Raw genomic sequence first — 12720 nt, forward strand, 5'->3', positions numbered from 1 at the left:
CAACAACAACAATATAATTATAATAATTATTATAATTGTAATGATGATAATAATGATAATAATATAGTAATGAAAATACATTTTTATAGCACTTGTAAGGCAGATCCTTTACTTGGGTTACCAGTTGTTCAACAATACTCAGCAACCCATTTACACAAGCTCCCACACTGCCATGTAATGTTTAATTATAATATTGATACCCCAAATTAAAGAGAACCTTAATTATTACAGATGTAATAGTTTACAGACATATTTCCCATCATCCACATACTTTTACCTGCTTTATAGAGAAAGTGACTTGGCTTTTTTATATACAGTACTACTGCAAAAGCCAGAGTCATGCCGAACTATCCTCAGCGACAAGAGGAACAAGTAGTCCTGCAGCAGATGGTCTGGCACCCAAAGAGCCCTGATCAGAGCCCAGTATCAGGGAGTCAGTCTGGGATCACATGAAGAGGCAGAAGACACCGAGACAGCGTAAATCCACAGAACTGTGGCAAGTTCTCCAAGATGCTTACAACAACCTACCTGCCAAATACACTAAAAAACTAAGTGTACTGAGGAGAACTGGTGCTGTTTTAAAGACAAGAAGTGGCCCTACCAAATATTGATTTCATTTAGGTTTTTCCATTTACTTCACTTCAAAACTAGTCATAGGATCATTTTTGAAAGCATCCTCACTTTACTTTTAGTTCCTAAAACTTTTGCACAGTACTATGTACAGTAGATACAACTTTGCTGGGGTTTATAAGTGTCCCCACTCTTATAAACCCCCAGTGAAGTTGTGTCAAAAAAAAGTGTCCTGCCTTCTCAGCACTATTCAAAGTGCAGTGAAAATCCCTCTGCCAGTGAAACGCACATCTCAAGTGTCTTATACATATATATAGCCAGGCGTCTGGCTGCCAACTGAACAACACAACCAATCACTAACAACATTGTCACTGTATCCCCAGGGAAAAAGTTAATGCACACATCTCTCTTGGGCCTAACTCAAGGGAGTACAAAACTACACAGAGACAGACACACACATAGGCTGCATGCAGGACCAGAGGAGGAGAGAAGATATATTTGTCAATCTTTTATTAGTAAACAATTGACAATTCCCTTTTTACACATTCGGAAATACACTGCAAACAAGTGTTTTCAGGCATTTTGTTACAATCAATATGAAACGTAGTAAAAAGCTAAATATGGTAACTACAGTGCTGATGGTATTACTGCAAATGGTGAATACGTCTATTGTGGTCACAAAACTGGCTTAGAATAGAATATAGTCATTGATTTGTGTGCAATTTGATGGTATTTATCTACACTGAAAAAAATACATAATATAGATTAATCACATTCCCAGGGCCAGCCCAAGACTAATGGTATTTTTCAATGCAAAACTGGCACACACTATCCATGCCTACAGTTTCCAAATAAGGGGAAAACATGTATCATCATTGTCAAACTTCAAATATTTTTAAGCATTTTATGTGATTAGTACTTAAATCATTATATTACATCAACAATAAAAAAAGGTTAATTATGCATGATGTAGTAAAATGGTTTTGACATTATTTGGCACCACATTCTCCGTAGCAATAAGAACTGAGCAAACAGTCAAAACCTAAAATAACATCACGGGACATTAAGAAAGTCTGACACCTTTACAAGAATGTTTCATCAAGTGATTTCACAGAGATATTAGCAGACTGCAGACGGAGTGTTAGTTAGAAATATGAGCCAATTAATGCAAACAGTCAGTCAAAAGTGCAGCTTTCAAAGTACCAGAGTGATTCCCTTTTTAATATGATTTTCTGAAGCTTAAGCAAATATTTGCTAGAGTTGGCATTATGATGTAGTGCTGTGTGAATTATCAAAGACAACAGAGTGAATTAAAAGTTTAGGTTATGACCTAGAATGCCACTCTGGTTTAGAAGGGATTTGGTTGGCCGCAATACACTGCTCATTTGATCAACTTTGTATGAGCAAAACTGTCATCAAATAAGCATAAAATGAGGTCAATAGAAACCCGTCATTATCGTCTGTTGGAGACTGTTTGCACAAGTGGAAGTTTGCTGTGTGAACATATTAGTCTGTAACCGATTTCTCGGATTAGGTCACATATTACCTTTGTCATAATAACAACTATTGCACTCCATAGGAAAAATCCTGAAAAATAGGCAGTGCTGCTTAGCACAGAACTCATCAATAACAGCTACATTTAAGATGCTTAAAGGCAAACAAAGTTTCTTTCACTTACAGAAAAGCACACATTTCATATTTATAAATGTGCAGTTGCAGTCTAATTAAGACCACATCTGTATTTTTTTTGGCAACTTTGAAAAGAGGTTTTGGGGCTTGTGAGATACAGCATGAAATTACACAGAATTAATAATTCAGTTTACACTCATGGATCAACTGCTACTAAAGTTCAATTAAGCCAATATAAGAGGTGAATGAGACTGCTAGAACTTAAGGATCACGGAAAAATAAGTTTTTCTGAATGTAAGAGGTGATGATAGGGCTTTGTGAAAGCTGTAATATACTGTATCATAATTGAAATCTGGCCCTACGGTAAGAGCCTGGAATTTAGAGGAACAAGACGGAAGAGGTTAGAGAAAGGAAAGTCAGAGAGCAGCTCTTGGAACAAAGTGAATACAGTAATTCAGAGCAGAATGGAGACAAAGGTTCATTAAGGGGTCAGCATGTCGACACAGTGCCACATCTGAATCTCCACCTATAACCTTCTGCTGAAGGGAGATTAAAGCTCTACAATCTGAGTTTCCTCTAAGTGAGGTCTCGTTTCCAGATCTTATTGTTTTCATCACAAGCCAGGTAGTAAAACAACTTTGGATGTGTGAGCCAGTGCTGATTATATGGGGGGAGAAGAAAAAAGGAAAGGCGAAAAATATTTATGGAACAATTAAAGAATTTGGCAATACCTCACAAAAATCGACTTCTCCTGTAAAACTGCTGTTAAGTAGCAGCAAAGGACTGAAGACAGGCAGGCTCAGCAGTGAGCAGTTAAAATGAGATTAGAGAAAAATGACGCTCAAGTAATATTTGGAAACAACTGGCAGGATGCTCTGTACTATGGAGTACTTCATATACACGAGTCTGTTCATAGATCTTCTGCAATTACAAGTGGAAATGTGGAACACATGTGAGCAGCTGGAACTGTTCTCGTATAATCAACTTCAAGAGTACCAGTGGAGTCAGCATTTTCTTTCTGCCTTGATTAAAGCACGGACGCTGGGAGATGTGGACTGTGAGGTTGTTCTCGTCACAGAAATGAAATTTTACAACAATTTTAAGTCGTGGTTCTAATTCTGGGATGATCAAAATATCCTTCAGAAAAAAAAGAGAGAACCGTTTATAATAAAAGGAATAGTTTGGGTAATATGCTTTTTTCGCTATGTGGTGGAGAGTTAAATAGGAACAAAACCAATCTCATATCTGACCATTACATATAAGGCAACAGCCAGCAGCTAGTTAGCTTAGCTTAGCATAAAGACTAGAAACAGGGGGTGTACAGATAGCCTGGCTCTCTTTTTATGTTGAGGTATGCTAACCAGCTGCTAGCTCCAGTTTCATATTTACCATATAACACATATACAGGTATGTGTATTTCCCAAAATGTTAAACTATTCCTTTATTATAAAAGGAAGTAGGCTCCCACACACCTTTCATTTCCGCATATTTGACTGTGTGATTGTGGTTCACATCAGAACATCCATTTGTTATTTTGCCTTGATGAAAACAGCAATCACACACTGAAATTAAAATTAAGCGTGCGCCATCCTTCACGGGTTTGTCCTCCAGGCAACATTGAGATGAGAGATTGGTACAAACACTGATAATATCTTTCATCAAAAATGCATGATAAATGAGTGATTATACACATGAAGTATAAAGATGGATCCTTTATGAAGTTGAGAATGTTTGGGGAGAAGTCTAACAAAAAAAAACCAAGCAAAAACAAAAGGCAATAACTTAAGTATTATCAAAATAATTTGGTGAGATTTAACCATTTTCAGTCCATTTTTGGTCGAAAGGTAATAGATTTGTACAAATTTACAAGTACAAATGGCTTCTGAATGAATATGATAAAGGTCCTCTGATCACCTAGGGCTATAATAGATCAGACAGAGACTGGTGTCCATAATAGAAGCCGGACTAACTGCATGTATGGGGGTCTTTCACTGACACATGAATGTATTTATGCAAGTATTTTTGTCAATGCTCAGTGAACAAGAAGGATTTCTCCTGCCTGCAATTTTCAGACGATACAAGATGATTTGCTGTGAAGTGCTGTAAAAATACATTTGCTACTATCATCAGAGTGACACTGCTGCACCCGGGCGTCAGGGACAGGAGGGTGTTTGAGGCGCTGCGTGTGGAGCCATAAGCCGAAGCAGGCCAGGGACACAGAGAGTAAGCAAAGGTCAGGTCACAGGTCATGTGTGGACAAGTCACCGGCATCATCAGCAGCACGTCCTGCGAGACTCTGAGGCCTGACGTCCCAGTTTGAAACCTTTTCCTGAACTTCCTCCTGCTCCATCTGCAACAGGGATGCGCTTACCTGCGAAACACAAACACATTTACATTGGGTTACCAACATTCAGTACATAAACACTTTTTTAGTGTTTAATGATATTTCATAATATAACAAATGACGCAATTTGTCATGGTAGCACTGCTTGCCAGTAATTGACAGTAATACTATAGCTTTGTCCCAGTTCCACACTACATACTGAGTCTAAAGGTGCTTTAGAGCCCCGGAAAGATGAAGTAAATTTTTCCACTCATGCATGAAAAGGCAGCAGTCGCCTTTCACATAATTTATATGCGAGACAATACAGCTCAGTGACAAGCTGTTAAGTAATGCCATACATTTTTTATGAGCTTCTCCATCTTGTATTCTAACTTACTAAACTTACTAAGAAAATATACTATAAAGATTAGCATAAAGCACACACTCCGTGCAAGTATCGTGTAGTCTGTAAAGGGGATGCAGCTACTGTGTATATCTTGTGTTTTTAAGGAAACTCAAGCTTATCAGTTGCCCATGACAGAAGTGAATCGACTGCTTCCTCACCCACTTGTCTCTACAGATTTTTGTTTCAAAACTAAGTGCCAACATGCCATGATTAAGTGCTTTACTTCCAAGATTATCTGGAGTTACACCTGTAATTGGCAATACTGTTCAAAATATAGTCTGCCTGCCTAAAAATGCACAGGGAAAAAGACAATTGTGTTAATGCTGTACGGTGCTTAATTTGTTTAAGTATGACACAGATCAATAGGAACCTGCAGATGTGGGGGTCAATGGCACCAAATACTCAAAAAACAGACTCACTTATCTCTATAAACACCTCATTGATGTTAATGGCATTCTTGGCACTGGTTTCTACAAAGATGGCATGGATGGAGTCAGCATAGTCCTTGGCATCCTTCTCTGTTACCTCCCTGTAAATACAGGAGGTAGATCAAAATCATTATGTTGCAATATGATTCTCCAATTTCATGCATGACCTGCTAATCAAATATTTTTTCTCCAGTTATCATGTGGAAGATTTCCCAGTTTCACAGATGATGTCAATATCAAAAGTGCATCTGAGTCTCGGAATTTTTAAACTTTGCAGAAGACATCAAGTAACAACAAAAATAATTCTTTAACTATTCCTTCTTTAACAATAAATGTGAAAGCTTACTTTGTCCACCATAAATAACTGCAACTTTCCTACTAAAAATCTACTGCAACTCAATAGCCATAATGATTAAGATGAACAAAAAGAGGTGAAAGTCTGATCACCTTACATTTAACAACAGAGTAATTTGACAGAATACCAGTCAGTATGAGCCAGCGTTCCTCCAGAGCAGAATGGACTCCAATGATATTTTAAGCCAAAAATGACTTGTGATGCTAAAACATAATATCCGCACATGGCCTCTTTTTTCAGTGAATTCATCATCTAAAACAAACATCTGAAGTCCCATCATCACTCTCAAGTTGTAAATGAGAAGGCCCCATTATAGTGCCTACTTTCATTACACAAACGATCCCTAACTCACCTGGCATCGGACAGGTCACACTTGTTGCCAGCGATGGCAACCACTATGTTGGGAGGACCATGCTGGCGCAGCTCCTTTACCCAGTTCTTCAGTGTTTGGAAGGACTCCTGGTGATACAAGTAAGCAACATGTTTCACTGAGAGAAGCAGACAGCATGTAGTTCCTCTGGTGAAAGCTTAAAGGAAATGTTTGACATTATGGGAAATACACAGAGAGTTAGATGAGAATATCAATACCGCACTTAAATCTTTATTGTGGATATGAAGCCAAAGCAATCAGCCAGTTAGCTTACGGGAGGTTATGGGCTGGAATATTTCTTGGCAAATCCATCCAGCCCAACATGCTAACTCTCGGCAAGACAATGTTTTATCAAACTATTCCTTTAATGCGCACATTAATTAAAAATTCAGGACAGACATGGAATAAAACAATGAAACTATAAAGAAAGTACTTAGCGGATTAGTGGTTGAGGAGAAAAAGTAAACAATACCTCTTTTGTGATGTCATAAACAATGATGGCTGCCGCTGAACCTCTGTAGTACATCGGTGCCAGTGCACGAAACTATGGGAAGGCAGAGAAAGAAAGCAGTGATGAGTAATGCCCTGTAGCAAAAGAGCAAAAAGAAAAGGGACGTCAAGAATTTCAAAAGATCTTCCTCAAAGACGATCAATCATGACTCATCTTTATAGACTGTTTACCTTGATTTCCTTCCAATTTTTCATTTTTGGATATGAAAAGAACACTAAAAATATCATCTCTGTGTAATTGCACTATTATATATTTTCACACCCTTTAGATCAAAAAACAGTGTCAAGGCTTTTCATAGACTAAGGCTAATCCATTACGTAGCCACAGACCATGGTGATTACACTCACTGTGCGTTTCATTAGAGTCAATAACACTGAGTGAAAATAAGAAAAACTAAAAATAAACAAAAAAGACACCAAGCACCATTTTACAAAACCAGAGGCCTGGTGTTCTGAGCCTATAAGCCGAGCAGTTTCATTTAAAATGGAAGTATGGTGAGTCTTTCCACCAAGACCTCACACATGTGGGAGCCATCAAGAGAAAGATGAGCAGAATGTGTCAAAATCTGTTAGCGTTTTGATATTTATGGAAGACTATACATTTGATCTCAGCCCAATACATCACAAAGCCCTGCATAATCACAACAACATGTGCAAAAAGTCTATAGCTGCCTGGAGGGCTGGGGGTTCCTTCTTCTTTTTTGCCAGGTTTTGGTATTTTTCTGGTAAAATACTTTCCAGTGCACAGTGAAAGCTGGCTTCAACAATTAGCCTGCTGGAATAACATTTTAAAACTTATCAGGTTTTTACCTCATGCAAAGGGAATGAGAGGGTTAAACCCAACTACAGCATCATTTTAGTATCTGACCTATTCTGAGCTACAAATAACCAGGCCATTGTATCAACAGCAGTGATGGAAAGTTACTAAGTACATTTACTCAAGTATTATATTTCAGAACAATTCTGAGGTATTATTTACATTTTCTGTCCAAAAAAGTCCAGTTGCCAACAACAATAACAATAAAATGCCACTTATATGTTGCCACTATTTCAAGAAAAACTGAACATTATAACCTTCATGAAGGGAGGATTTATTGTAGGACTTTTGTATTAGACTACGTTAGCTTTAGCTAGCTGTACTTAACAAACTGACATCTGAATGTTTTGCAAACAGACTATTTTCCATCTACAACTCCTAACTTGTGAGAGTATTTTTAAGCCCTCTTGCAATATAGGCTGAACCAGGGCTCTTAACAGGCTAATAAAACCATGTGTCACGTATTAACTAATGATATTTATTTTAAAAGAAACAACCCATCTGTTATTTCAAAAAGACCTTCACTTGGAATGACCCTGCCTTCCCGCCAATTCTATTTTCCTTTACAATACGGTGGAATAAACTATCCGTCTTGGAGTGACACTGTTACCTCAGGAAAGCACACATTCCACATAATTATAGTTGTTACTGGCCCCAAGTCCACCAACGGGTATCCAACTTGGGATATTTGGCAGAGGCACTGAGGAGAGCGCTGTCTGTTTCATTGGCCAGTGTCGGGCTGCACCACCGCCAGTCCTGTGTGGTCTATCTGTGCCTTAACCCAAAGAGCAATCACAGCGAGGCCAGACATCTGGCCACACAGCAGCCCAGAAAACAGCCCCAGTGATGCCCTTCGAGTGCTGATTAATTGCTGAAACCAATGAGCTGGGTGCGTAATGAAAGGAACCCTACTATACCAGTAGGATGCAAGGTTCCCCTTGCTTGTTTTCAGTGAGAAGGAGCAGCGAGGAGGGGGAAGCCTGGATGGGCTGTTGACAGCTGGGCTCAGACGTACTCGTAAGGCCTCATGTGGTCTCGAGATATGGATTGTGGAGTGTGGAAATCACAGAGCTTTTCCTTACTGCCCTGGTCTCTCCTTCCATGTGAATTGGCTGGCTCTGTGTTCCCCTTTCTCAACTCAACAGATTTTGATAGGCCAAAGCTCAACAGAGGTTAAAAAACAAGCTATGAAAGGCTTCAAAATACCACAGCAGCTTTGTAGGAAAACACAGTCACACACACACACACGCAAAACCTACCAAAGGAATGTTGTTACTTTTTCACTCACAGATGTGAAACACTTGGGAGACCAAGAGGCCACATGGGAATAAAAGAGGTGGATTTGTGGGAATAAAAGAAGGGGGAAAAAAATTGAAATGAATATGAAAGAATCACAGGAAAATAGAGTGTCGCAAAGAAAAGAATTATCGCACAGGAGAAAACACAAAGGAAAAAAGGAGGACATTCTGATGCAGTGTGACAGTGACTCTCAGACAAGACACAGTAGCAGCACACGCCAGTGGGCTGAGACAGCTTGGGTTTCTTCCTCTCATCTTATCTTTAAAACGGGGCTGCACTGATGTCCCCTCAAGGCCAAGAAGGAACCGTGGCTCCCAGGGTAGGGGGATAAAGAAAAGAAGCATCTTATCTCTCCTCTCTGGAGAGGACAGCAGCAGGGATAAAACATTACAACGGCAGGGGATTGTGCATGAGAAAAAGAGAAGGGCATGCACAGAAAAAGGGAAGTGATGTGGAGGGCAAATGCAGAGAAATGTGGGATAGAGTGTGTGAGTCAAAAGAGAAAGCAGTTCCTTACGCTACAACTGTCTGGGGCTTGGTGTCGATTTCACAGGCCTTAGCACTAAAACTGTATTAAGACACCAAAATGTATCCTGTATCACGCATCGTCTGTAAGTGTGGTTTCAATGCGAAACTTTGTGTGCGTGACAAAGCTTTTCAAACCAGGCTTCTATAGACACACAGGAGTCCAGATTACATAAGAAGGGTCACAAGGACATGATAATTGCTGACAAAAGACACTTTCCAGGGGTGTACTCAACATAAAATCACACAAAAGGAAAGAAACAGCACTCTTTTATGAGTGTCACAAAGTGTATGAGTGCAATGAGAAAGAAGAAATGAGATAGAAAGGAGAAGCAGGACACAGATTAAAGGTGACAGAAAGGACAAATAATGACAGACTCTACCTCTACCATACTAACACACTGAATCATCCACTGGTTTAAAGAATGAAAATCCACCACACCACGCATCATTTAAACTCTAAAATAGTGGACTCCTGACACAAAAGCACTAAAAGAAGTAGAATATCGATTAGGGGGCAGAAGTGTACCTATAGAAAGGTAAATGTTGCCCCCTATCAGAAGTAATGAATAACTGCACTATTCATGTTCCCCCAGGGTAGTTCAGGGAGTGGTTCACACACACGTAGGAAGCTTTTTCACTTCCTTTAAAACCAGTGAGAAAAATTCTGAATAAGCCAAGTTAAACTGACTTATTACAATATTAAAAATGTGTGTGTTGTTGGGCAAAAACACATGTAAATCCTCCTCAGGTTTATTATCCACCAGCCAACAAAAAAAACAAAAAACAAAATCCTACAGCCAATACCTCTGAAGAGATTACTAACCCGCTCCTGTCCTGCTGTGTCCCAGATCAGGAACTTGTGTAGTTCATTTTGGTATTGCACTGTCTTGGTCATGAAGGATGCCCTGGTGAAGAGAAATGTTTTACAAAATACAGAAAAATAACAGAACTGCAGCTGAAGCTTACAGGTTTTATTCAGACTTATTTTCAAGAGTCTGAGACAGCGGCAAAGACACACATCTTCACTTCATCATCATTAGCTGATTTAAGATGTCTTATACTCTGTGCTAGCTTTAGTAAACAACATCACGTTAAAAAAAAGTCAGATTTACAGTCAATTACAGTGTGACACATACTCTGTTTTTGAGGCTGATAATAAGAATTGGTTTTGATTATAAAATTAGATTTTGATTCTATTATGAAAAATTCAATAACAACATATCTAACTGCATTCTTGGCATATTTCACAGATAAATAAATAACTGTCAGTGTTTGTCAGTGTAATGGCGATGCTTGCATTTTACAATGTTTGTAATCCTGTATTGGAATTTCTTATTATTTGACATGCTGACAGAGATATATCTGTGAGAAGCTAAGATTGGTCAATAATATTGGTCAAAGTTATTCAGTTTACTGTAATATGAGACAGAAAAAGCAAAAATTCATTATATTTGGAAGCCAGGGCCAGTAAACTGTTGGCATAGGATATTTCAAATAATTATTCAATTATCAAAATAGTTACAGATTAAATGTCTGTCAAATGTTTAATCTACAGATTCTTTCAGCTCTGACTGCCATGAGTTATTGATGATTGACAGAAATCAGCTGACTACATGATAATGTCCTACAACAACCATAAGCACAACAAATGGGACAGAGGATATAAACATCACTTCCAGCGTGGGAGACAGCAGGAACTTACCCAATTGTTGGGTTGATGTTTGGGTCAAAGCTGTCCTCCACAAATCTCCAAACAATACTTGACTTTCCAACACCAGTATCCTGCAGAGACAAAATAAAGACAGTGCTTACTAAACTCAGTCAGAAGCAGTTACTAGAAATACAATCACAATGATAAAAACACATTCTCTGGCAATAGGCCTGGACATTATTGCTTTATGTGGCCTCTTCTGCTTCCTGCTCCTCTTGTAGACCTACAACTTACAGATTAATGAAACAGGACACATGTGGTTAAAGGAGAGGCCTCCATAATTCTAAATCATGGTTTATGTTGTTGTTGCTAATATGGTGGAGGAGAGGCTTCCGTCTGGCCACTCAGCCATAAAGCCCATAGATCGATGGTGTGCTGCACTGATGGCTGTCCTTCTGGAAGTTTCTCCCATCTCCACACAGGATCTCTAGAGCCCAGTCAGAGTGACCACCGGGTTCTTTCTTCATCTCTCTTACCAAGGCCTTCTCCCCCAAATGCTCAGTTTGGCTGGGTGGCCCGCGCTAGAAAGATTGCTGGTTGTTCCAAACTTCTTCCATTTAAGAATTATGGAGGCCACTGTGCTCTTGCGAACCCTCAGTTTGTTATTTTCTCTATTTTTTTGTAGCCTGTGCCTCAACTCAATTCTGTCCCTTAGCTCTGCAGGCAGTTCCTTCCACCTCATAGCTAGGTTTTTGCTCTGATATGCATTGTCACCTGTGAAACCTTATATAGACAGGTGTGTACCTTTTCAAATCATGTGGTAAATTCAATTGACTGGACATGATTTGAAAAGGACTCCAATCAAGGTGTAGAAATATCTCAAAGATGATCAAGAGAAGTGGGAGGCACCTGAGCAAAATTTCAAAATTTCAATTTCAAAAGTGTCATAGCAAAGGGTATGAATACTTGTGTCAATATGATATTTCATTTTTTTCTTAATAAATTAGAATTAAGTATTTTTAAAATTCTGTTTTCACTTTGTTAGTGTGTAGATTGGTGAGGGAAATTAATTTAAATAGATTTTAACATAAGGCTGCAACATATCAAAATTAGAAAAATGTGAAGTGGTCTGAATACTTTCTGAATGCACAGTGTTTCAGGAATGTATTAATTGGATGCTGCTAAAGAAATGATGGCTGAATGCTGTTGTTGAATGTGGTCTGGATATGGATGGATGTGACTGATTTTTAGATTTTTAAGTGCAGAAAAGACAAAAATTATTTGAGAATATAATGTATGTACTGTCCTTGTCACTCTATTGATCACAGGTATGAGCATATGTAATGTAGCCCATGTAAACAAACCAACCTGATGAAGGAGCAATGGGGTTTATTTGATGTTACAGGTACGAATATGAACTACAGGCAAACATGTTTAGATAAAAATCCATACCGACTTACCCCCAGGAGACACACTTTTAGCTCTCTCAGTGCCATATCGATCTCCTCTCTGTCAAAATGAGTTTGTTGTGATGATGATCATTGACAGTTTTCTCCTCTTATCTTCAGTATTCTTCAGGTGGCCTGTGTTTACAAACAACTTTACATCATCGTGACCAAAAGCTGCCACACACACGCCTCAAATTAGGTAGTAATTATTGCTGTTAGCGTTAAAACGTCCAATATCCGGTCGTATTTGCCATATTGTGATTAATAGTAAACAAGCTAACTAGCTAACAGTGAAGCCTCCAAATCGCCCCGTCTCCATCTTGAACTCTGTGGTCACGTGACTGCTCAGCTCTCTTTTTGTGTGTGTGTGTGTGTTTGGAGACACA

At 38.8% G+C, this 12720-nt stretch overlaps 1 protein-coding gene across 1 annotated transcript; it reads right to left on the bottom strand.

Moving 5' to 3' along the window:
• Positions 1–1065: 1065 nt before the first annotated feature.
• On the bottom strand, positions 1066–12710 carry rab22a (RAB22A, member RAS oncogene family). Its single transcript, XM_023414069.2, has 7 exons — positions 12347–12710; positions 10938–11017; positions 10059–10140; positions 6554–6625; positions 6064–6170; positions 5348–5457; positions 1066–4570 (listed from the first exon to the last, which is right to left on the bottom strand). The coding sequence occupies exons 1-7, from the start codon at positions 12380–12382 to the stop codon at positions 4473–4475; spliced, it is 585 nt and encodes a 194-aa protein (XP_023269837.1). The 5' UTR covers positions 12383–12710; the 3' UTR covers positions 1066–4472.
• Positions 12711–12720: the final 10 nt, after the last annotated feature.

Source organism: Seriola lalandi, unplaced genomic scaffold (genome assembly GCF_002814215.2).
Source record: "Seriola lalandi dorsalis isolate HSWRI2012SDOR001 ecotype SW California unplaced genomic scaffold, Sedor1 jcf7180002054520, whole genome shotgun sequence".
In the NCBI taxonomy this organism is placed as follows: Eukaryota; Metazoa; Chordata; class Actinopteri; order Carangiformes; family Carangidae; genus Seriola; species Seriola lalandi.